We start from the raw sequence: 26805 nt of genomic DNA, 5'->3' as shown, positions 1-26805 counted from the left end.
GTCCCTTCTGCCATGGAGGTGGTGTAACCATGGGCTTGGGGACTAGGGGTGCTGACCTGGGAATCTGAAAGCCACGGTGTAAGCCGAGCTCCTCTACTAGGTGACTATGAGGTCATGGAAAGGATTTGGCCTGCCCTAAACTTCCCATGGGTTCCTCATCGGGAAGAGTGGTGAGGGGCTTAGGCAGTGCAGAAAGCCCTATAACTGACTCCCCGGGTGTAGTGGGCTTTAGAGGCAGGCGTGAGAGAACCTGTTATAAGCGTTCAGTAGAGTATTTCAACATGCTGCAAGACTCGTCATTTCAGGAAACACTGAGGAATGAAATAGGCCCCAAACTGCATAACTACCTAACTTAATTTACTCAGCAACTCTGGGAGAAGCAACTTCTGATGGGATCTAGATTCTTAATTTCCCTAAGACACTAAACATTCCTCCCAAGGACTTCTGAGGCCAGTTATTAATGCAATTGAGAAGATCCATCGATGAAGACAGGACAGAAACACGGTCCAAGTATGAGCCAAACAGCAATTCATCTCATCTATGGTAAGTGCTGACGCAGTGTGCGTGGGGTGAGGGAGGCACTGGGCTGTCCCTGGTGCTCTGGCTACAACATTTCTGCCTCTGTCCAAGAGGCTGTAGCCCTCTGCGGCCTGTGCTAGATCCCTAGGCTGGAGGCTTCTGGAAATCACTGCTGAACATGATGCAAAGACAGCTCATCCAGCTCCAGCCCTGAGCCGCTGGCTCAGTGCCTTGCATCTCAGACATTTAGAAATGGCTGTCCCTTGGACACTGTGTACTCTGGAATGTACCCTCAATACCTCAAAATACTGGTCTTATTCTGCTATCAGAGGCACAATTCTCCTCACAGCAGCCCTTGAAAACGTGCCTTTGTCCAGGTAACCCCCTAGGACCACAGCAGCTCCCCTGCTCCCAGCCACCCCTCGAGAGAGACAGCCTGGGTGCCCTTCTCAGGTGGGGTCAGAAAGCATCTTGGTGTGTGGAGCTGTTGAACCACAGCTAACAAGTGGTACTAGGATTCCATGCAGCAGCAAAGGATGCACCCATGAGTTTTTAATACTGAGAAAATTTATCAAGAACAAAGAAAGGTCCCCAAGGAGAAGGAGCTTCACCCCTCATCTCTGGGAGCCCACGGCTGACACAGCTCACTAAGATCTCCCTATCAGGCTGTCCATTAGCATCCATCAGCCATGACCTCAGCTCCCTACTGCAGAGCCCTCCTCAAATGCAGGGAGCAGACACAAGTGACGCAATCACTTCTAAGCATGGAGAGGAGGCTGTGCACCATGCGTGGAGCAGGCTTGCAGAGAATGAGTAACTGTAAATAAGAACTTCCTTCACTCTCATCAGTGGTGAACAGGAGAAGGAAGCAGTACCTCAGAGCCTGTGCGGTACAGATGCTTCTGGGCTGTGGATGGGAAAAGGCCCCAAGGCCTATCGGGTTTGTTAGAACCCACCTTCTACATAGAACATTTCCTCAAAGCCACAAAGAGAACCCTGGCCAAGCCTGCCAGAACAACTCCTCCTAATCACTTCCGAGGTGAGGAGGGAAGGACAGATGGAGAAGGCCCCTGGCTTGACCAGTGCCGCATCAGCAAACAAGTGCCAGCCACCCAGGTTCCTAGGGCAGCATGGGCAAACACAGGGATGCCTCCAAGCCTGCCTGGTCCTCCATCTAACAGGAAGAGGAGTGTACTTCCCAGGCCCCGTCCTCTGCTCCCACGGGACACACTGGTTCCTGGGGCAAGGGGTGTCTGTGCAGGGAGGAGCACGGGCCTGTGCTGGTTCTTAAAGGGCACGGTTCTGTGTGAGAGTGTTCTGTGTTCTTTTTATAACTTTGTGTATAGGTGTGCCCATTCTTGTTGGTGGCAAGGAGCACAGGGTCTTGCACATGCTGGGAGTTAGTAACAGTAGTCCCTTTCTGGCCCCACACCATCTTCTGTTTTTAAATTTTACTTACTTATTTATTTGAGACAGAAAGAGAGAGAGAGAGTCGCAAGAGATTGGGTGCACCAGGGCCTCCAGGCACTGCAAATGAACTCTAGACATATGCTCCACCTTATGCATCTGGATTACATGGGTCTTGGGGAATCAAGCCTGGGTCCTTTGGCTTTGCAAGTAAGTGAGTTAACCACTAAGCCATCTCTCCAGCCCATCACCATCTTCTTGAAAGCAGCAAGAGGGCTGGGTTGCGCTGTCCACAGTTGGGTATATCTACCCCGTGTCCAGTAAACAGCCATTAAAATACCGAGCACCCTGCTCCCCTCCAGGCAGCAATGTGCACAGTCACATGTCAGAGCAGGTCCAACTCCGTGAGACGTCACACTCTACACTCGACATGCTGCCAAGCACACAACAAATGCTCCGTTAATCTTCAAACAGAATATAAGCAGCACAAGGTAACAGACCATGTGAGCGGCCTATGGACACAGGATAAGGTAAAAGCAAGCAGCCTTTGAGGAGGGAAAGAGGATAAAGCATGAAGGTGAGGCTGAAAGAAGACAGTGCTTTCCCCTGCGGTAGAAGGCATGAAGGCCCTGAGCACTTGTTGTCCCTTCCCTTAGGGTCACTGCCTTTGCTCCTGACTTGCTTTGGCCAGCTGACCACTTCTGGCAGTGACATGAGCCACTCTAGGCAGTGTGCTCCGGAGCCCACGTATCCTTCCCCTGTCCTCCTTCCTTTGCCTCCACCCGGCCTCCTGAGCGGGGACATGGTACAGAATGAAAGAAACCTCAGCACGGCTAAAGCCACCGAGACAGACACAGGTGGAGGAAGAAACAGATACTGAAAGTCACTAAGGTGTGTCTGAAACTGAACCACTTAAGTGTGATCAAATTCCATCCACTCCTTTTCCACTGTACTGGCTATGAGGCTAGCATGCCCGGTACAGGGATGAGGAGGAAGAGAGGGTCTCTGCCAAAGGTGGCTTCTGAGGAGAGGCAGATACTTAAATAGATGCCACCACTCCCACGTGTGACGTGTAGGAGGGATGGATAAAGTGGCATAGGTACTGTGGGCGTGGGAAGGGCCTGAAGGACCAGGCGCTGGGAAAGCAGGCCAGTGGGGCCACAGCAACCTAGCGAGGAACACGGGGAGACCTCCAGCCCCACAGCTCCACAAGCTGCGGCGCCGCACGTCTCGCCCTTCTGCTATGGATCAGTAACTGGAAACCATGGAGGGAAAGAGACAAAAATCCATGTGTTGGTTTTGGCCTTTTAAAATACACAAATCTAGATGCTTGTGAGTGCTCTGCTTAAATGTCACACTAACACAGCCGCAGCCTTTAGGCAAAGGCTGCTGTCCATTTCATCATGATGTGTCCCCTGGTCCTTGATAAGCCTTGAAAACTGGCAGGCCCAAGCAGGACACTCAGGCAGAAGGCACACTGCCCTTGGGCTTCCCCAGATCTCAGGGATCTACAAGGTAACCCAGAAATCCCACCAGAAGACAAGGCCAGGGGACACCAGGACTCAGAAGGCCTTGGTTGCATTGGAGAAATGGCATATGCATTTGATCGCCCATGCTTAGGAAAGACTGCCTATTCTCGGCAAAGCTCATCTGAAGGGCCTTCGGTCTCCTCTCCAGGTTGCCGACGCGGAACAACAGTACTCTAGATGCTCCGCACAGGCGACCACTGCTCATGGGTCAGCTAACTGCTCCCTGAGCCTCAGCACGGGTTACCCTTTGCTAGCCAAAAGGGGTGAGTGCTGTCTCGTCCCACTCTACAGATGCCACACACCCACAGAGGTCAGAACCTGCCTAGGTGGCGCAGTGTGTCCACGTAGTGAGGACAGGTTTCTAGCCATCCTCCAGCTTCTTAGGCGGACAGAGGATCAGATCAAGAGCACAGTGTAGGCAGGCTGCACACTTATTCCAGGAGAGGACGTCCAGGCCTACCCCACCACACCTCCTGAGCCTCTGACATAGTTGCTGCCAAACTAGACAGTCACAAAGCCACTTACTTGCCAGCCTTTGCCTGCGCTGTGCCTCAGCACCACGTGCTGTGGCCAGACACAGCCCTCCCAGAAGGCCTTGTGTGCTTCTCCCCTGACATGGGCAGCAGGTCCCAGGCTGCCCGTGATGCAGCCTCTGGCTCCTGGGAGACTAAAAAGCTCACAGCTACAGTCCTTGTAATGTCTGTATGTCCTGTGCCCAGCACAGAGCCTGGCTCCTGCTACCAACCTGATTCACAGTGGGAACGAACAAGGGAATAAGCGTGGTGGAGCCTATTGAAGAAGGCGTCCTGGTAGGCACAGACACAGGTCTGTGGTGCCAACTGTACATGGCACTGGTTCTCATGGAGCCTCAGGCTCCTCAGGCAGCAGCATGGTGATGTGAGAAGGCTCCCAGAGGAGGCGCACATGGACTGAAGACCTCCGCTCCCCCTGGCATGCTATTCGATGTGGACTTGCAGAGTCTGAGAGTGTTAGTAAGTGACTGGTGTGGAAAGCCACAGGCCATGCCGTCCCCAAGGTCACCAGGCAATGCGTCCAACTTTGGAAGCCAAATAAAGCTTCTCTCTGACGGGGCCGGTTGTGCTGTGTCTGTCTTGGGCGGGTTCCAGTGGCTCATAGGTCTTCTGAGTTCACGTAACTTCTTGGAGACTTTCGGAACTAACAAATTAAATGACTCCATTATGTTAGCCCCATTTCACTTTAGTTCTGCTGCCAACGGTTCTAAGAGGCAAGCACTTGCTCTGCAATACCATCTTGTTACCCGAGTTCCTAGCCAGCTTTCAGCAGTGAAGTATTCCTTTTATTATGTGAAAAATGAGGTGTAAGCTACAGTCCAGTGAAACGCAGCAGTTTTTCTGGGTCATAAACAGCTTGCTGACAAACCCCAGCAGGCCTTCCTCCAGAAACTCCTCCAAGGCTGGCCTCTACCCTACAAGCCCGTGCAGGACCTGCCCAGGACCAGCATGTCCAGATCAGACCAGCTCCACATCCTTCCTTCCTCCTCTTCCCTCTCTCCAACCACCTGTGAGATTTGAAGTCTTTTGCTAAGCTAAAAGGCCCGATGCTCAGCTCACTGCTCAGACTCACGTAGCAATGCTTGACAGAGAGCTGGACTGTACCACCGGGAAGACTTTCAGCCAGTATATGATGTGAAATGTCAAGTGTCTAAGTCTCAGAAGCTCAAGGACTCCCATATTTGATCTTAGGGGAGGGGGCAGGAATTCCAAAGGGAGTGTCTCTGTCTCATGACAGTTGCCACTTGATGACAGGAAACTCACACCTGTCCATCTTGGAGCTGCACCATGGGCAGAGTACCCAGCTTGGACGCCATCACTTAAGCCAAGGGGAAGTGACTACGGCATGTCTGTAGTGCGCAAGCTCAAGCTTGCAGGCAGCAGTGAGAGGCTCCTGGACTCAGCTTGATTTGAGCTCAGGGATCCTTCCAGGATGTCCAGCCATTTAGGGTCTAGTGACCCTGAGGCATTGCCACAGAAGAGGGTAGTTCTGTGCTGGCACTGGCCATAGAACTGGCCCTTCCTGGCATGAGTGCCACATGAGGCAGCGCAGGCCCAGGCTGGCTGCAGTACCTTCCCACTATCCAGAAAGCCACTACTTGATGTCCCCACGTTATGCCCCATACCGGGGTGACAGGCAGCTGAGAATACCTCCTGCGGCTGCCCCAGATCTGCCAAGTTCTCCCTCTCCACCAACTGCTGCTCGCTTCCAAGAGCACCTGCAACTCGGTGGCCCTAAGTCTGCAGAACCCAAGCCCAACCTTGTCTCCAGACTGTCCCTTCCCAATCCATGGGGAGAGGGGCTCCCTGCGTAGCCTACCACCAAGCCCCAGCAACACTGTGTGCTGCCCGAGACAAAACTTCTCACCAAGCTAAATAGGAACAAATCTGCCCTGGGTGTGACCTGGGCTGGAGGGGGGACTAGAGATGAGACAGTTGCCTGTGGCTCTGACGGCCTCAGTTCATCCCTTGCATTCCTCTACCGTGCAGAGTATATAACTCCCTCGGACATCAGAAGCACCACAGGGACCACTAACTCGAGATGCCAGGCCTGTGGCCCAGGGTCAGTCTGGGGTGGGTTCACTGCACTTCTAACAAGCTCCCACATGATGGGCTGGTGTGGGTGTGGGGTGTACACCTCATGGACGATGGGTCCAGAAGGAGGACTTGTAGAGTGCAGGGAAGTGGCCGTGCATGTCATAGGAAGTGGGGGAAACCCCAAAAGACAAAGACTAGGGCAAAAGCACCCTCAGCAGAGGCCTCCCAAAGTCCTCGGGAATGGACGACGCGAACAACGTCCCCGCACTCAGGTCATCTCACACCTGATCCCAGGCCCTCCTCGCTCTGTGGCAATTCCACTCATTCATACCAGACACCCTACCCCATCCACCTCCACTCTGCACACAGCCGCAATACAGCCACGCCCTCCCCCTCCTCTCCTAGAAGGCCCACATCAGCAGCCTCTTGTCCAGCAATCTTCTGAAAGAACCCTGGCACTTCTACCGTCATAGGCTCTGATTCCAACAGAAGCCCTGCAGATGCCCAGTGGAGAGGGCCCAGTCCTGTCAACCGTGGGCTGGGTCTTCTGCTTCACACTGCCACAAAAGAACTTCTAGACCCACAGAACTTACAAGCTTATATTGCTAGGGAATGCAGCACAGTGTTGACGGACACGCAGACTGTTTTAAGCCAGTGTGTGCGTGGGTGCGGACATCCCGACCTCACTCAGCTGCCTGCCCTTCACCAGCCTCAGAAGGAGGGGGCCCAGGGCGCTGGCAAGGGCTACCTATACCTCCTTTGGTGGCCCAGCTCTCTGACATCCCTAGAGCCATTATTCCTCAGCAGCAGGCAGGGCTGTGACAGCCACCAGCCTGGCAGGATGCTTCCAAGTCCTTCCAGGCCCTTGAGGACCCTTAGGAGGGATAGTGTCACTCCATTTCCTCCTGGGGCCACCAGGAGCAGTTGTGTGCTCCCTGGTGTCGGAGGAGCACGGTGGCCCGACTATGACCATGAGCAGTCCTCTTCTATGGTTCCAACCAGGTAGCAGAGACTTTTGTATTTCTTTCTGCCTGATGATGTGAAGGTGAGAGAACTTCTAAACGCTAAGCCACCGGGATGACAATTCGTGCTGGTGGCACCGGGGTCTGGTGCTGGGCATCTGGAATACGGGACGAGGTGAGGGAGAGCGCCGGGAAGCCAGTGTCCCCTCTAGCAGTCACAAGCACTTTCGAGAGACGATGGGGGAAATCACTGAATCTGATCAAGCACTGAGATGCTGCTACCACCTTACAGAGAGATAACAGAGAGAGAAGTCAGAGGAACATGCTGAACACCACCTCAGGCCTGTGGTTAGCAAAGCTCCCGGCTGTGGGACTGCTCTCATGGGCTCAGGTAGAATAGAGAGGAAACCACAGATTAAAAATGGATTTGAGGGGCTGGAGGGATGGCTTAATGGTTAAGGAATTTGCCTGCAAAGACAAAGGACCCAGGTTCAACTCCCTAGGACCCACATAAGCCAGATGCATATGGTGGCACATGTGTCTGGAGTTGGTTTGCAGCAGCTGGAGGCCCTGATGTGCCCATTCTGTATCTGCCTCTTTTCTCTTCTTCTTCTTCTCTCTCTATCTCAAATAAATAAATGAAGAAAAAAAAATTTAAATGGATTTGAAACATGTCAATTTCTTAAACTTTGATTCAAACCAACGCCACAAAATATGGCACTCTGAGTACTGGACATTGAAACAAGTGATAAGGTATGTGATGATAATGTGGAAATGGTAATCTTAAATAAAAATGTTCACAGATGAAACAATTTCTTGGTTTGCTTCAAAACAATGCAGGACATGGGGTAGAAAGCAGTCAGAGAAGACAAAGACTGGGCCTGGGTTGAATGCCACCTGTAGAGGCGGTGACAAGTACATGGTGGCAGGCAGGGGATGTCCAGATAAGACTCTGGCATCTTGAATGGATTCCTAAAACCTCCCCGAGGAGCATTTTAAGGAACTGAGTGGATAACAATGGCTCCCACGCCAACACCATGTGTGAATTTGGAGGAAAGATACATGAATCTACGGCAGGTGCACCTCAGTTCTTACTCAATTTTTTCAAATTTGAATCTAGAGCCAGCTAAGAGACAAATCTGTGGGCAAGTCTCCGAGGGAGATTCTAGATCATTTAATTCTAGATCAGGAAGACCCACTCTATCCATGGGCAGCGCTACCTCGTGGGGAGAAAGCTGGCAGAGCACCAGCCTCCACGGCTCTGCTCCTGACTGGATGCTGAGGGACCAGCTGTTCGTGCTCCTGCTGCTAAGGCTTCCCCACCATGATGGATGATGAGCCGGAGGAAACACCCCTATCACATTGCCTGCGGTCAGGTATTTGGTTGTAGCAACAAGAGGAGTAGCTCATACACTCTCCATTCAACACTTCAGGAGCCCAACCCCAGAAAGGAAAAAGGCTAGCCAAGGTCATGACGGAGACACTCCAGAGCTGAGAGTGCTCAGCAGTCATAGTCTAGTTCCTAGGAAGTGAAAGCGCATCCCGACTTCCAGACCCGCTGCAGTGCTGCAGCCCTGGAATGTGGGGCCTGGACGTCCCCGTGGGGAGCACTCAGCAGAATGCAAGCGCTAAGATGGCCCCCAGGCCCACTCGGGCTCTCTTGTCCTTAGTGTCTTGCCAATGGAACCCCTCTGAAGAGCCCTTGCCAAGTCATGCCTAGGTTTAAGCAAGGCAGAGCTGAGTGGAGGCCTGGAGCCGCAGCCACTGCAAAGGGCCGTTGCTCTCCAGCCATACCTGGCCTGATGTACAGGTGGACCCTGGGCAGAGGATGGAGGGTGGGGACGCTCACAGGTGGCTTGGAAGGAAGCCATGAATAACAGCAGGAAGAAGGGGCCTGCCCTCCTCCTGGACTCTCTCGGGCTCCCAGGTGTGTGTGTCTTCGTAAGAATCTCACACGTGCCCACAGTCACGGGGGCCTAAGCTCCCAACAAGGGACCCCCCCCCCCATGGTCCTCAGATGTTCCAGACCCCTGCTTGGATCTCTGCTCCCTGCAGCTGTAGCTATACCTGGACGTCTTGGCATGGCCTGCTGACTCACCCCCGGTTCTAGATATTACATCTCCTTTGGGGAAAACCACTGTGGTTTCTCATTCCCAACATGAGGCGATAACTCTGTTCTTACATTCAGACCATGGAGAAGCCAGGCAGTTGAGGCCCACGTGAAATCTACCACTGTGAGCAGAATTCTGCCCCCAAGGTCTCCACCAAGGGGAACATGCTTCCTCCAGAGGCCATGATGGGCTTGGCCCTCATGCTGCCAGAGAAACGTGCTGAGAGAGGTGGACATGAAGCCCATCCGCTGCCATTCGCTGAGCCCCTGCCATGCAGTGGGCATGTGGCCAAGGGTTAGTTTCACTGTGTAGAACCACCTGTGGGATGTGCAGTGTTGCCCATGTCTTATGAAACTAACTTTAGGGCCTCCACAAGACAGGGTGACTCACTGCCCAGGGTGGTTAAGCCACACATGACAGGACCAAAGGGGAAACACAGGGCGTGCTCCAGGCTTGGGCTGACCAGTCACGGCCGTGAGCAGCCAAGAAGCCCTGAAAACAAGGACAGGCTGGGGACACGCACACATCTCCTTCCACCTCCCACATGTGAAGGGAAGTCTTCAGGCTTGGCCTCACTGCAGAAGACACCCAAAACCACAGAGAAAAAAAACCAAGAGGAAAACCCCAGCCAGGACTTCTAAATACAGACGCAATTACGCCATTTTATTTTCCTCTCCTCATGGAAAGAAAAAAAAAGCCTTCTGTCATGGTGGTCAGCAAACCACTGTGTCGTAAACCCTCCACCTCCCAATCCCATTGCCTAGAGGCCACCACCAACTCCAGGGGCATCTGGGTTTCCATCAGCAAAATGGTCGGATGCCAGTGAGCAGAGAGGCAGTGTGGGGTGGCAGAGGAAGCACTGAGCAGGGGGCCCTGGAGCCCCAGATGGTACCAACCCTCTGAAAAGACTTGCGATAGGAATCTGAGCCGCCCGCTCCACATCAGCTGACGGCGTGAGACAAGAATGGGGCAGAACCTCCTGTTTCTGGATGCTCCATCTTGGGGGAATTTTCACATTGTCCTTTCAGACTGAACAACCACGTATGCAGAAGGACCAAGAAGCCATCGATGACTCAGAAAGACTGCAAAAGGAAATACTAAGGTACTGAGAAATGGTCCAATATTTTAGACAACATTCATGAACACAGCCAGAGACAGCAAGCTAAGATCACCTCAACAATTGATGGGTTCTCAGAAGCATTTCAATGAGCCGAGTGAGAACGGGGAGAGCTGGGGGTTGGAAGGCAGAGTTGGGTTCTAGGTTGTTCTAGGCTGAGGCAGGCAGGAATGAGCAACCTGACAGCAAGACTGTCAGGAGACAGGATAGCGGACAGCTCACAGCCTCAATTCCCACCCAGAGAGGCTTCAGGGTACCCACACTGCAGCCTGCCTGTGGGACTCTGCCTGACTTTCCCACACCAAGCTGTCCTATGGTTCCTGCAAGTCTGCTGGCAAGGTAAGGGACAGGTGGCACCCTCAGGCCCTTGCAGCCACAATCTCTCAGAGACAAGGATGAATGCAAGCTTCACACCAGATCCCCATAACACAGCACGGTGCCTCTGCAGTGAGACTGAGAGGAGCAGACCCCATATCTTGAAGTGTATAATGAGATAACCTATTACCATAAATGATAAAGACGTTTATTCACAAATGAGGGTTATTGTATAATTTAATTTTAATAGTCTGATAATTAAGCAAAAATACATCGTAATTATCATAGCTTAATTTCCTGGCATATTTGCTACTGGCGACCTAGTACTTTAAGAAAGACTATGCTGGGCTGGAGAGGTGGCTTAGCGGTTAAGCGCTTGCCTGTGAAGCCTAAGGACCCCGGTTCGAGGCTCGGTTCCCCAGGTCCCACGTTAGCCAGATGCACAAGGGGGCGCATGCGTCTGGAGTTCGTTTGCAGAGGCTGGAAGCCCTGGCGCGCCTATTCTCTCTCTCTCTCCCTCTTATCTGTCTTTCTCTGTGTCTGTCACTCTCAAATAAATAAATAAAAAAAAAAAAAGAAAGAAAGACTATGCTGGGCTGGAGAGATGGCTTAGTGGTTAAGCATTTGCCTGTGAAGCCTAAGAACCCTGGTTCAAGGCTCGGTTCCCCAGGACCCATGTTAGCCATGCATCTGGAGTTCGTTTGCAGTAGCTAGAGGCCCTGACGTGCCCATTCTCTCCCCCTGCCCTATCTGCCTCTTTCTCTGTCTGTTGCTCTCAAATAAATAAATAAAAATAAACAAAAAAAAATTTAAAAAAAGAAAGACCATGCTAATTCTTCACTGTGGGGAGCCTTCTTCTGGCAGAGGCTGGGTGAGGAGGGGTGCACGTTTGGCTCTGAGACCCAGACTGAGCAACTTTGATCATGACTAGAGGCCGGTGGCTGATGGTCAGCAGCTAAAACCTAGGTCCGGGCAATGGCCTGACCCTGGGTGCCTCTTGACTCCTCCTAACCATGCAAGAATGGGTCCAGAGCCCATCCAAGGAACTGCTGCAAGCCCACGAAGCGAAACAGGGAGACGTGGCGCGTGGGATGACGCCACGCCAGGAGAAGCAGGAAAGCTAACATCACCAGCACAATTGGGGACGGCACTAGGGAGGTCGTGACTGATGGGGTGGACCCAGCAATGCAACCACCGCACACTGAGCAGCACACGTCACGCAGGGCAAAAGTGAAGTTAACCGGGGTCCTTGGCTGAAGGACGGCTACATCAGTCACAGACTAGCAGACGCAGGGATGAGTCACCGAGTTCCAAAGGACCTTCTGAAGAAGAGATCACGAAGGTGGAAAAGTACTTCCCATACCTATCTGCTGATATGCTGTCCTTTAAATTATAAGATTAAGAAGACATACCTAAGAAGCATAGAGAGGAGAGTGGTATTTCAAGTACTCACAGTCTATGAGCAAGCATTTCCTACTTTTCCTTGCACACACACTCACACGTAACACACACACACACACACCTCCCTGAATCCTATCAGCCCTCTAGCTTGGGCTGCCCCCTCCCAACTGACAGGGTGCTGACAGAATTATGCTTGCAACACAATTCTGAAGCAGTCTTTGGCAAAGTCTTCAGGACGCGCCGTGCTCTAGATGCAGAAGTGCCTAGCAGGCATGAAGAGGCCGAGGGCGTGGCCAATTCCTGTTCACATCGGGCTGTAGGCAGAGCTGGACACTAGTGAGGCTGGTTGGTTACTTGGCTAAGGAAAACATCTCTGGTGGTTGGAATGTGAAATGCCCCCCACAGGCTCATGGGTATGAACACTGAACCCCAGTTGTGGTTGCTGTGGATCCTCACTGAAGGAAATAGGTCACACAGGTAGGGCCTTTAGATTTCATAAGCCAGCCTCACTTCCTATCCGTGTTCTGTTTCTTGACAAAAATATGACCAGCCGCCTCACTCTCCCTGCTACCACAATGGGCTCTAGCCTCTCAGACCAAGAATCCACATACATTCTTCCTCCAGTAAGTTCCTTCCTGTCAGGTATTTTGTCACAGCAACAAGAAAAATAATATAACAACTAAGCTAAGGTTTGGCTGGGCTTCTACCAGTGACATGAGAGAAGAATGAATTAAGGATGGAGCCGTGCCCTGGTTGGTTAGACACTCCACTTTTCCCCCTGCGCCAGCCCTCGCCAGCTGCGCGGGCTCTTGATTTATTCCTCCTGCCTCTCCTGTAGCATGACGCAGGCTTGCCATACAGCAACATCTCCGAGGATCAATATTCATTGAATGAATATTTTATGAATGGATGGAAGAACATGTGAGTTTGGAGCACCCGAGAACGAGAAATTAAACAGACAGCTTCATAAAGAAGAAGCCCGAAGCGCAAAAAACCAAATTGCAATTATTTGTGACTCGGGTTGTTAATATCATCCAGCCTGGATTGCCAAAAACAATTGCACTACTCCACAGGACCAGCCCAGCCGTCCGCCGTTTCTTTACCATGTCATGAGAAGAGGGGGTTTCTGTTCTCTGGGATTGTGGGCTACATCAAGTATCATAGACGACAAGACGGGACAGGACAGGTGGCGGGTGGCTAAGGACAGTTCTGGGCAGCATGGGTGCCTCTGAACAGCACCTGGCTCCTCCCTGACAGCTAGAGGGGTGGTTCTCCCGGCCTCAGTGGTCCCGGCATGTGCCCACACTGAAGTGGCCAGTCTGGTCCAGGGATGAGGACAAGGAGACTCCAGGATTGCTATTTGCCCTCTATACTGCGAAGGTCAAAAATGCCCCCAGGCCTTGGGTGTCCAGCTTCTAAGTATCACCCAAATTGCCTTTTGGGGAGCTCCAGGGCCTCGCTGTATACTCACATATGTCATTACCAATCACATTAAATATGAATGTCCTGGAAGCCATTTCACAGTGAGTGCATTAGCATAGAAATGAAGAATGTGGCATATTTACCTAATGAAATATTAATAGCAGTCAAAATGAAGGAATTGGATTTATATTTAGCTCCACAGTATATTACTTATTTTAACTTTCAAAGGACATGCTTGATACAGAAGCACATGTCACTAAAATACTCTCAAAATGACATTTGGGCCAGGTGTGGTGTCACATACCTTTAAATCCCAGCACTCAGGAGGCTGAAGCAAGAAGATCGCTGTGAGTTTGAGGCCCACCTGACACTAGTGAACTCCAGGTTAGCCTGGGCTAGAGCAAGACCCTACCTCAAAAGACAAACACACAGACAAAAATTGGGTTGTGGGTGTGTGCATGTACAGTTACAGCGTGAAGCATGGTGTGAACAGCACCAGGAGGAGAGTTTCCCTGAGGAGGGAGGAAAAGAGAAATCACGCGGCAAGGGGAGAAGAGGGCTGAGCTATTCATTCTTTGCCTTGTTTTTTCCAGCACGCTCTTATGAAAATTTCAGTGCAAAGTTGAAAGAACTGTGAAGTGGACATGTGTGCTCTGGGAAGAGATTCCTGTGAGCACTCTCTGTGCTGCTTTGCCTTCCATCCATTCATCAGCCCCTTTTAGCGTACCCCAGTAACCCCTGTGATTTATAATGCACACAAAGACGGCTGAACAGGCCCCCAGATCCAGATTTGCAAGGTCTTGTTTTGTTTTAATGTACAACTGATGAGTAGGGTAGGGCACAAGTCTCAGGTAAACATGCATTGACTTTTATGGGTATGGGCATGGGAATAACCCAAGCCCCTGTTAAGTCACTACCTTGACCATCATCTAGAATATTCCCTCTTGCCTTTTATGGACCAAGCCCTCACCCAGCCTCTCCAAGTAAAGTGACCTTCTGGCTCTTCCCATTGAAGGCTGTTTTGCTCCCCTGAGAGTTCCATATAGATGGAATCACATGGCATTATGTGTGTACACCCCTTCCAGGTATTTCATCATGCTGGTCGTAGGTATCCCTCCCTGGGTAGGGGAATACCACCAGTTGTTTCTCGTCTTCTGTAAGACACCACAGCTCTCTCTGTTTTGTTTTGCTTCCTTCTTAGGGGGCTGGTGGTGAGGGGTTAGTAACATTCCTGTATGGTTCACTTTGTGACGATGCTACAATTTGTTAAGTAACTGGAGTTGGCATAGCGTGGCAAACAGCGTGTGTTTGGTTTCATAAGGAAGTGCCAGAACAGTTCTCGTGGCTGCATTGTGTGGCGCTCCTGCTGAAGAAGCTGCAGTGGCTTCGCATCCTCGCCAACGATGCAGCGTTGATGTCCTGCTCCAGCATTCTGATGAGCACACAGCACGGTCTAGCTCCTTGCCACTTTGACTTTGCATCCCCTGCTGACTAATGCTGTTCGTGTCAGCTATTTAGAAAGACATAGTACTTCCTTACAACAGGACAGAGAGATACACAGAGAAACAGAGGGATCTGGAGCAAACATAGAAAAAGATGCTTGAACACTGGCACAGGTGTGCCAGCACGTTGTTGCTGGTTTTGTAGTACTAGTGACTGAGCGCAGGGCCACATCCACGCTTGGCAAGAACTCTACTCCCGAGCTATATCCTGAGTCTACAGTCTCTTATTTTTGTATGTTTGATTCACTTTGCTATTAAAAAAAAACAATATTATTCCATCTATAATTCATCTACAGGCAAAGCCTTTTGGGGTGGGGAGAGGTCCCAAGAGGAGGACGGCGGGAACTCAGCCTCTTCCCAGCATTTTCATACCCTCTACCCACCTCAATCACACCCCAGGGCCAGGCCTTGGTCAGCCTTCGCAGGACACTTACCGCTGGCACTCGCCGGCGTGCAGGATGAGCTCGGCGTTGCTCCTCGCACTGACGGTCAGCTCGTGCTCTGTGGAGTTGAAGACGTCTAGGAGCAGGTGGCACTGCCGGGTACTGCATGGAAAGACAGAAGAAGGCTCAGAATCCTCTCACTGCACAGAGGGACTTGGCCCTTTGGGCCTATCCAGGGGCTTCCTACTAGTTGAACGTATGCAGAAGTGGGAGCTCTCACAATGCCAAAAACCTCTGGCCACGGGTTCACAGCTTTGTGGCCCCTGCATGAACCAACGGCCTTGGCAGGCCACCCACATCTCCAAGCTGCAGCAGGTGGTGAAGACAAGAACAGCTCAGCCTGAAGCAAGATTAGCCAAACACTATACACAGCGTCACTTAATAAAAGCTATGTCCAAATGAAGACATTTTTGGTGGCCGGCATAGTGCTAGGGCCCAGGCCACAACTGTGCGCACTCCTCTGCAAACCTTTGCCCGGGGACCCCGCGCCCCTCTTCTTGAGGGCAGCAGGTGACACGTCAGCTCACTGTCACCCTGTTTGCTTCACGCAGACGTGGGAAATGAAGTGGCCCCACATGCTCCTTGCAGAAGGGGTTCTCTGTGGGGAAACCAATGAAGGGCAAGCTCCAAAGACTTTTATCCCAGATAATAGGGTGCCCGAGGGTGCAGCTTCCACCCCTCAGCTTCCCTCATGCCTGTTCTTGTTCCCCAGGAAGGAGCCGGATGCCTTGAAGCTTGGCAACCATTCTGAGACAATGGGAATGAAACTGCGGGTGCTGCTGGAAGAGGCTGGGGGCCTCCTGGAGCAGCTGTGGTTCCCCCACCATCTCCTCCCTCTAGACTTATTAGCTACACAGCTGCAATATGTTTTACTAAAAGCCCACCACACATGCTTCACTTTTGTAGTCACTACCTGTGAGGTCTCTATTACACTTGAGTGCTTGCTAGAACTAACATAGCCTTTCAAATACCAAGGGTCACGGGGAGCACATGGCAAGGAATCGATGTGTGGCAGCTGATCTAAATGGCACAGCAGACCGTGGCAGGCGGGGGAAGGCAAAAGGGCATTGGCGCCGTCTCACAGGAGCAGGGTGACGTGTGCCATGGAGCGAGGCAAAGGTGCACAGGTACATCGATGCACTCTGGGCATCTCCAGCTCCATGTGACATCAAAGCATGGCCTTCCAGAGGGCATGTGACTTCTCCAGTGTGTTGGGGGGGGGGGACAGGGCTGTTGGCTGACCGAAAAACCCAACTGCAGGAAAGGGAAGAGCCTTCCATGCTTGTTTTGTCCTCTGCCTTCACTTCCTGCCCATATTGGGGGGAGGGGGCTGCAGCCACTGCTCTGCCCAGAGGGACAGGGCTCAGGAGAGGACCACTCGGCTAGGGCAGTGGCCAAATTGCTTTGCCTTCACAGCAGGTGGAGACCTGGGCACCATGGCCACACTTGTCTTCAGCTCCTTTGAGACAAGGAAACTGAGGCACATGAGGTTATAGGAACACATTTGGGGCTCACTAGTACTCACACAAAGGCCATGGGACACCTGAAATGACAGCCTTTCTGCATGTGCATGTGTGACCTCTGATGAGAAGGAGGCTGAGGCAACTCATCACCATTTCTGGTACGGATGGTGCCAGTGTCTTCAGATGACAGCTCCCTGTTGGCTCATACTGGGGTTCAGGGATGGAGGTGGGTGCCTCAGAGATCTGGCCCTTGGAAAACACTCATTAGTTCTGACAGTTAAGGGGCCCCTTCTCTAAGCTCCCGGGAAAAGGTGCTTGTATGAATGAGGTCTGTTCACCATCATTACTTCATCATCAGAAACGGGAACTCGTGAAACATTGATCAGAAAGGGGAAACAGAAGCAATATTTTTGTTGTTGTTCTTCATGGTAGGGTTTCACTCTAGCTCAGGCTGACCTGGAATTCACTATGTAGTCTCAGGATGGCCTCGAACTCACAGCAATCCTCCTACCTCTGCCTCCCGAGTGCTGGAATTAAAGGTGTGTGCCACCATGCCCGGCTTGAAGCAATATTTTTAATATTTTATTTTTTATTTATTTGAGAGAGAGAAAGAGGCAGAGAGAGAATGGGTGCACCACGGCTACCTACCAGCCACTGCAAACAAACCCCAGACACATGCCCCACCTTGTGCATCTGGTTTACATGGGTCCTTGGGGAATCGAACCTGGGTCTTTTGGCTTTGCAGGCCAGCTCCATAACCACTAAGCAATCCCTCCAGCCCTGAAGCAAATTTTTAGAGGCTCGCATATATGCTGTTTTCCCTGGCAGAACACAGCGCTTGGGACAAAGTGCGGGGATGCACAGCATTGATGCACAATTGGATTTTGTCCTCATTTTTCTGACTCACTGTGTTTGGGGTTGTCTGGAGCTAGGTATTGCTCCCAATCCTTGACATGATGATGTATTGATGAACCTCTGTTTTCTATCTGTCCCTCACAAATTAATTCCCTTCCCAGACAGCGGCGGCATTTGTGCACACCGTAATATCATTTGCTCTGAGCATCTTTCGACATCACTCTGGATGATTTTCTTTGTGCTTGGCTGGAACACACAGTTTACTTTTAATTCCTGTTTGCTTTTTCTTTGTTTTGTTTTTCTAAACCCATCTATTTGAAGAGTAGGGAAGTCCAAGGAAGCTTCATATTACAATGGAGCCCACAGTAAGTCTTTGAGGGCAGATATACCTGCCTGGCTTGGGAAAGAGAAGAGGCGAAGCCCAGTGTATGGAAGAGCAGTTGTTCTGAGTCTGGGGTTAGGCTGGGCGAGGTGGTCTGGCTGCCTGGCAGCACCCATTGCTACATCCTTGCATCTGTGTGAGAGTGGCCTCTGCGCCCCCACACAATGTTTTCTCTGTGGAGCCGAGAATGCATCGGTTAATTCACCTAACAGACAGGTTAGGTTCTTCCTGTGTGAATGGGCACACACTTGCAGTATGGACTTGTGAAAGGAAGACAAGGTCTTTGCTTCCATGCAAATTACATGGAGGAAGAGAAGGACTAAAAAGTAAAAAATTTAGCAGGGCGTGGTGGCGTGTGCCTTTAATCCTAGCACTTGGGTGGCAGAAGTAGGAGGATCACTGTGAGTTCGAGTCTACCCTGAGACTACACAGTGTATTCCAGGACAGCCTGAGCTAGAGTGAGACCCTACCTTGAAAAACCAAAATAAATAAATTAAAAAACCAAAAAATTTTACTCTTTTATGTAAAATTTAAAATATTGGTTCAAAGGTTGTTGAACAAAGGGGGTAACATAATTGATAACATTCTACATATGAACTAAAAACAATAATGCTAGATACAACAGTGATGCAGCCCAGAGGGCTTATGGGAAAGATACAAAAAGCAAGTATGTAAGACATTGACTTAGAATATTGTGAGGTTTTATGGAATGATCAGGAAGGAGGACAAATACATTCAGAAATGCATTATGTTCAGAGAAGGGAACACAGTATTCTTAAAAAGTCACCATTTTTCTAAAGAGTTTTCCAAATCCAATTCAACTAAAAAAAAAAAAAAAAAAAGTACTAATGGAATGTTAGTTGTGATAAACTCTGACCTGCAGTTCCAGTTCTACAGCAGGGCACCCACATGTGCAAAACAGCGCTGCAGAAGGGGCTCGGCAAGCCTCGGCCCTCTACAATCCCGGGGTTACAAAGCTAAACATGAGGTGGTGGTCTAGAGCAGCGAAGGGGGATTACATGAACGGATGCAGGCACCAGGGACCAAGGAGATGCTCAGTGGACAAAGCGCTTGCCACACACGCCTAAGTACCTGGGTCTGGATCCTCAGGCCCCAAGTGAAGCTCAGAGGCCTTGGAGGGCTTTCATAAGCCCAGCACGCCAATGGCAAGATGGAAGGCGGACATGGGCGAATTTCCCAGAAGCTCATGGATCACCTACCCTGGGGAGTACAGCAGAAAGCATAAACAAGAGTGGGAGACCCTGCCTTAGCAAAGAGTGGAAGGTGAGGCATGGACCCCTGAAAGCGGTCCCCTGGCCTGACAAGGCACCGTGGCTGGCGCGCGCATGTGCGCACACATACATGCAGTTCTGGGACCCAAGCATGCCACGCCAGGAGTCACCAGCCGTGCTGGGCTGGGCTTTCCAGTGACGCAGCCGCAGTTGAGATGCCCACTGTCTGTACGTAGCCCCAGTGAAGTCACCCGTCACCACACTAGACCTGGACGGAGCCACCTCTCTGGTCTGTACCTTGGCTGGGTGAAGACATTCGTTCACATCTCCCCAGGAAAAGTCATACAAAACAACTTAGATGTAAAAAGCCAGTATTTCAATTTAAAATGTGGGTGAACAGCTTGTAGAAACAAAGATTTCTCAAATGAGTGAGTCACAAACGTACAAAGCATCAAAGAAAGACAAGCATGTCAGCTGTGCTCATTAGGAACCTGAGTATAAGTGGAAAACATTAGACCCCAATGCAGAGAAGCTACCTGTGAGAGGTGTTGGCGCTTTACTGCACTGAAGAATCTGAATTCAGATTTTAGAGAACGTTTCTACAGATCACCACAAATTCACTCAGTGGAAAATCAGGCAAAAGTTGGCAATTTAACTAGAAGAAATCCAACAGTGACGAGCAGAGGCTCAGTCCAGCCAGCACCAGCCAGGGGATGAAAATCAAACCCAAGGACACCACTCCCCACTCAACCTAGTGGAAATATTTCACAGTGTGCCAGAGCCCAGTGCTGGCCAAAACATACAATAACAACAAAAAGAAAAAACGAGAGACAGAGAGAGAGAGAGAGAGAATGTGGGAATTCTCATCCAGTGTCTGGAGGGTCAGAAATCAGAGCAACTTTTCTTATGCTACGTGAACATCAGTGGGAGATCAGTTACAAGACAGGTATGCGTACAACACTGGGAAAGCCACTGCTCAAAGTCAGCTTCGTGAACATCAAGATCAGCGGGAGAACAGAGAGCAGACAGCCCTGTGTCTGTGTCCACAACGAAAGGTTAAAGCTGGACAAGCGAGTGTGGTAGACACACTGAGATCCCCGCCACCTTCCAGTGTTTCCAATGACAGGATGATTTTAGAAGAATATTTAGAAGTCACTTAGAATGTCTTGGCCTGGGTCCTCGCAGAAGGCTGAGCGTGAGGAAAGGGCATGCAGGAAGCTGGGCTGGGAGGCAGCGCGCAGCATCGGTTGAGCGAGCTCTTGAGCTGGCCCCAGGGCAGCCGAGGGTCCATCCAGTGAGTCTTCCTGGGGCACTCAAGGGACCTTCCTTGGAACTGAGCACCTTCCTCCCAACAGGGTTAATTCCTACACGACCTCTCACATTCACGAGTAAGCTGTCTCCCTCACACTTCATGAATAAACTGAACAGAGAGGACCCAGAGTCTCCCACTCTTTTTTTTTCTTTTTGAGGCCAGCCCAACAGACTGGCCTTTTCTTTAATGCGAGGGGGGAGGGAGAGAGAGAATTGGCAGACTAGGGTCTCCAGCCACAACAACTGAACTCCAGATGCATGTGCCCCCTTGTGCGTAATGTGCAACATTGCTTGCTTATGTCACCGTGTGTCTGGTTTATGTGGGATCTGGAGAGTCAAACATGGGTTCTTAGGCTTCGCAGCCAAGTGCCTTAACTGCTAAGCCATCTCTCCAGCCCCAGAGTCACCCATTCTTAACAGCCTTGGTAAGCCATTTAGAATATTCCAGAAAGCAAGAGATGCTAAACACTGCTGAGGCAAGGTGCTCTGTGGTTATACCTGCACAAGCTGGTTGCCGTGGCAACAGCTAGTGTGAAAAGTAGGCTCTGAGATGTGGCAGGGCACAAGACTCTTATAATACAAATAGTTTTCAAAAATTAAGTACATCTCCTGGAAACATCAACAGGGATTTAAAAAAAAAAATTGCCTCAGATGTGATGGCAAAGGAGGGTGTCCCCAAAGAAATGATATTTTATTTGAGACTCGAATGACAAGAAAGCAATCCTGTGAAGGTCGTAGAGGAGAGCTTTCTAGAGAGAATGTGCAATTAATGGAAAAATCTTAAGGCACAGTGTGATCGTGGAACAGAACAAGCGGAGAGAGTGGCACAAGATTAATGACAGAGGAAAGGTCATAGGAAAATATTGATTTTATTCTAAGCATGATAGGAAGCTATTTGGAGAGTTTTAAGCAGATGAGTGACATGAATGGGTTTATGAGAGAAAGCAATGAGCTCCAATTCTGGAGAAGACGGAGCAAGCAGTCTGCCTGCTCTCCTGCTGACTGCGATTGCATTCCATCTGCAAATCACAGCTCGGTGGGACGCAGTCAAAGACTCAAAAGTTTTAAACTCAAGAAGGTGAATCAGAATAGCACAGCAGACATCCATGTTCTGAAATGGGAGTGAGGCCCAGCTACCCCCACTGCCCACTGCCTGTGACCTGAACCCAAAGCAACACGAAGCTCAGAGGCCTGCGCCAAGGCTGCAGGTGTGGACTGTGATCTTACAGCATGCACCAGGAACAGCAGGAAGAGACACAGGAGCCTCCTGTCCTGGCCTGGCCAGTGAGGAAGTTTCCATGGAGTGATAGCTGGATTAAAATCATGCTTGCCCATTCATTTTACCCAGCCTCTGGGCAGTGCAGTCTTCCTATCTGTGCCTTGAGTCAACTAGACTCACAGACGACACATGGGGGTGGGCATCAAACGTGGCTTTGTAGCAGGCAGACAGGGAAGAGGATGGGGGAACATTCTCGCTAGAACACAGCACAGGGTGTCAGTTCAGCTAACAAGAGCCGGGGGGTGGGGGAAACCTCAGTTCTGGGGATGTCACACAGCAGGGCGGGGGCAGATATTGGGGTACCACAAATGCTTTGAACCTAGAATAGTGGCATGGCCCATAGGAGGCACCCACAATGCTGAAATCCAAACTCCAAAAGCTACCATGGGGCACCGGCTCAAACAAAAAGATCAGTATTCTCAGGATCAGACAGGACCCCAGGAAAGATGTCTAGAATATCACTGAAAACAACCTGGCACAAGAAAATGTAACTTCCCCCGGGAGAAGGAATCAGCAGAGGGGAGCCTCCGGGCCGCCATCTCACAGAAAGAGACATGAGGGCTGGGAGGTGGCGCGGCAGGGAGCGTGCTTGCCATGAAAGCAGAAGGAACGGAGTTGGGATCTGCAGCACCCACATAAGATGCCAAGCAAGGCAGCATGCCCGAATCCCAGCACTGGAGAGGTGGAGGCAAGAAGATTCGCAGGCTGGCTGATTGACTGCCGTAGTAGACAGCCTCAGGTTCACTGAGATGAACTTCCAGAACAGGCACAGTTATGGAGGAAGTGATATTTATTGAAGCTTACAGATCCAGGGGAAGTTTTATAATGGCAGAAGAAGCTGGCCTGCTTTCACAGGTCCAAGCAGAGAGAGAAAAGCCACAAGCCACAAGCCACACGGTACACTTCAGGAATTCCAGGCAGAACTAGGCACTTGGTATATCTTTATTGTAATCTTAAATCCACCACCACACCTTAGGGCCATTTATTCAAACTACCACATTTCACCCCTGGACCCCAATAGATTCATAACCATCTCATACTGTAAATTGTATTTAGTCTAATTTTAAAGGTCCCCAGAGTTTTTACCAACTTAAGATAGTTCTAAAGTCCCAAAGTATTCTCTGAGACTTAAGATTAATTCTTAGCTGTGAGAGCTGTAAAATCAAACAAGTTATATAGTTTTAACATATAAAGGCACAGAGTAAACATTTTCAACTGGTATAAGGCATAGCAGACAGAGACTAGAAGAACCTAAACTCAACAACCATCAAGCAAACATAAACTTCTGAAGTTCAAGTCTGATATAACCAGTGACTAAGTTTCCAGATTTTCCAGTTCCGCCCCTCCAGCCAGGCTGAGTAGCCAGGGAACCCTTCCATCCTGAGCTGACAGCCTCTATGGCAGCCCTTGCACAGTTCTGGAATATCTAAAACGTTTTTGGGTCTCCTTGCAAACCACGGTCCATCTTTTAAAGGCTCTTTTGTATTTTGTTGATTTGGAGTCTCTCCTTTTTTTGCTTGATCAAATTGGCCAGAGGTTTGTCAATCTTGTTTATTTTTTCATAGAACCAGCTCTTTGTTTTGTCAATTGCCTTAATTGTTTCCTTGGTTTCCAATTCATTAATTTCTGCTCTGATTTTAATTATTTCTTTCCTTCTGGAGCTCTCTGGGTTGGATTTTTCTTGTTTTGCCAATGCCTATGAAGGCATTGAGTGCTATGAATTTTCCCCTGAGGACTGCCTTCATTGTGTCCCATAAATTTTGGTATGATGTGTTCTCATTGTCATTCAATTCCAGGAATTTTGCAATTTCAGTTTTTATTTCATCCACTATTCATTTATTGTTTAAGAGTGTGCTATTCAGTTTCCAGTTGCCGTTGGGGTTCTCGTTGGTTTTGTTGTTGTTGATTTCTAGGAATATAGCATTATGATCTGATATCATGCATGGAATTATGTCGATTTTCCTAAATATGTGGAGGCTATCTTTGTGACCCAGTATATGGTCTATTTTAGAGAATGTTCCATGGGCTGCTGAGAAGAATGTGTAGTCTGTGGATTTGGGATGGAAAGTTCTGTAGATGTCTGTTAGGTCTAAGTGCTCTATGGCTTTGTTGAGCTCTCTTACTTCCCTGTTGAGCTTCTGTTTGGATGATCTGTCTATTACTGATAATGGTGTGTTGAAGTCCCCAGCTATGATGGTGTTGGTGGTTATTTCTGTTTTATTGTCAAGTAGGTTTTGTTTTATGAACTGTGGTGCCCCTGTGTTTGGTGCATACAGATTTATGATTGTAATATCCTCTTGATGGATTGTTCCCTTTATAAGTAGGAAGTAGCCTTCTTTGTCTTTTTTGATTGTTTTTGGTTTGAAGTCAACTTTATCTGATATTAATATAGCTACACCTGCTTGTTTCTTATTCCCATTTGCCTGGAATATTGTTTTCCACCCTTTCACCCTGAGGAGGTTTCTGTCTTTAGTGGTAAGGTGGGTTTCTTGAAGGCAGCAGATTGAGGGGTCTAATTTTTTGATCTACCCTGTTAGCCTGTGTCTCTTGATGGGTGAATTAAGGCCATTAATGTTTAGGGTGATGACTGTGAGATTTGGTTTGATCCCTGTCATGTTGTGGTGGTAGAGGTGTGTTGGCATTTCCATGGAATTTAATTTTTTTTTTTAAGCGATGGTTTCACTCTCTAGCCCAAGGTGACCTATAACTCAATTATCTCCAGTGATGGCTTACAGGCATGCCCACCACGCCACCATGGTTGGATTTCATAGAACTATTTGAAAAGAAAGGGAGCAGTTGAGGTCTCAAGTGCAGAGGAAGGAAGCGTGCCCACATGCTGGAGACAGACAGACACACTCACGCCTGGTCACGCCTCTGCTCCACCTCGCCGCTGAACGGCACTCGCCCCCAGTGGTTTTGATGGGCATGGCACTGGAGCTCTGGCAGACTGCCTGTTCTGTATTTAAAATTGACCACTGGGGGCTGGAGAGATGCCTTAGCTGTTAAGCGCTTGCCTGTGAAGCCTAAGGACCCCGGTTCGAGGCTCGGTTCCCCAGGTCCCACGTTAGCCAGATGCACAAGGGGGCGCACGCGTCTGGAGTTCGTTTGCAGAGGCTGGAAGCCCTGGCGCGCCCATTCTCTCTCTCTCTCCCTCTATCTGTCTTTCTCTCTGTCTCTGTCGCTCTCAAATAAATTAAAAAAAAATTGACCACTGGTTAAAGAGAAGATCCATCGGGAATGCAAACTAATGAGAGGTATAAAAATGGTTCTGCAAATGTGCCTCAGGGCAACTGTCACCAGGTCTGCGAGCTGTGTCCATCTAATCACAATTCACTTGTAGCACATCCTGGTCCTTGCAGTACAGCAAGCAGCATTGAGAAGTAACATGAAAGGATGGCCTTGTCCAATCCAGGCACAGAGACAGCACAGATTCCCAGAGGACTGTCTGGAGGCAAGTGCCTGCCAGCAGCCGCATGAAGCCACATTTCAGGTTTCACTGTCTAGAAGGAAGCCCTGTGTTTTTGAGCTGAACTTGAAAAACACAAGAGTCCCAAATGCAGGCTTCAGAGACACTGACCGATCATCAACACTGGGCAAAACACGTTTCCACGCAAATGCAACCTAATCCAAACGGGACATACAAACACTTAATGTAGCCTCATAAATTGGACTCTCAAATACAATGTTAGTGAGTGCTAAATGGTTAAATAGAAATGACGTTAAATCGGTCCCTAGTAATGTTACTGTTGAGTGTGTGAGCATGGGTAGTGTATGCACACACACAGGGGCACACACCCTGTGTGTGAGCGTGCGCGGCCCAGGGGAGATCAGCTCTCATCTGTTCTATTTCCTTTAGCTGGAATCTCACTGAACCTGGAGCGACCTACCATACTTTGGTCGGACTGGCTGCCTGGCAAGCCCTGGTGATTCTCCTGTCTCCGCCCCTCTCAGCAGTGAGGTGAGAGGCCATCCAAGTGTGGGTCACTTACCAGTGGTGATACCAATAAGAAAATAAAGGCCCATCTCCCAGCAGCTGTTAACCAGCAACAGCTCCTCAGGGAGCAATGGGTGCCCAAGTCCCTCCCTCATCCATGAGCCAATTCAATTGAGTATCCATGCTTCTTCTCATGCCAAGCAACATGCTAGCTGTTGAAACAGCAACAAGTCAGGATACCATATCACTCCTTCATAGGTAACTTGTGACCATGCAGTTGTATGACCCTGCAAGTCCAAAGTGAAAGAAAACTTGTGCTTTTGTTTGTTTCTGAGGCAGGATCTCACTCTATCCCAAGCTGACCTCAGATTCAAACTATGGCCACCCTCCTACATCAGCCTCTCGAGTGTTGAGGAGCCACCATGCCCAGTTTAAAGAAAGGGGACAGCTTTGCTCAGGGCCACACAGCAAATAAGCTACAAGTCCAAAATTTGATGTTGCATGTAGGTAGGTTTGCTTTAAAATCCTATAGTCAGAGTTCCAAAGCCTTATTAAATTTAAAGCCAATCTAAAGTAAACGTAGCAATCTGAGAAAGATCTACTATGATTTTAAAGTCTCCCTTCAATTGACCTTGAGGATGCATCTGTGAACAAGAGATCACTGGGGAGTTGAGTTGCCCCCGCCAAACACACACATGCACACACATTCACATAGGTGCAAGCACGGGGGTGTCGTCCTGTTAGTACCACAAAGCTAGCACACCACATGCCCTCCTCCAAGGAGGAGAAGTGTCTAAGACCAGACCCTTCATTGTAACCAGCCTGAAAGAAATCGCTCCTCAGGAGAAAGAGAAATGCAACATCGAGGGACGACAGGGACAGCGTGGCCTCACCTGTTCCAGTGCAGTCCCCAAGGACATTACCAGGTGGCTCGGTGGCAAACATGAATCTCAGAGGGACTTGAACTTCTAAATAAAAGGTAGCTGACCCTATGGGCACCCTGAGAGAATGGTAAGAAATTACCATGATAATGAATGTTTCGCCTCATACC

The 26805-nt window shown here is 49.9% G+C and overlaps 1 protein-coding gene across 2 annotated transcripts in view; it reads right to left on the bottom strand.

The window, feature by feature from the left end:
• Trappc9 (trafficking protein particle complex subunit 9) overlaps positions 1-26805 on the bottom strand; it is a 562289-nt gene that overhangs the window by 153929 nt on the left and 381555 nt on the right. For both annotated transcript variants that reach the window (XM_045143193.1, XM_045143194.1), the window contains one exon: positions 15290-15400. In XM_045143193.1, coding sequence (XP_044999128.1) covers positions 15290-15400 — 111 coding nt within the window. The remainder of the gene's footprint in view (positions 1-15289; positions 15401-26805) is intronic.

Source organism: Jaculus jaculus, chromosome 2, assembly GCF_020740685.1.
Source record: "Jaculus jaculus isolate mJacJac1 chromosome 2, mJacJac1.mat.Y.cur, whole genome shotgun sequence".
In the NCBI taxonomy this organism is placed as follows: Eukaryota; Metazoa; Chordata; class Mammalia; order Rodentia; family Dipodidae; genus Jaculus; species Jaculus jaculus.
Note: the sequence above shows the minus strand (reverse complement) of the source record. Positions and strands in the feature narration are given on the sequence as shown.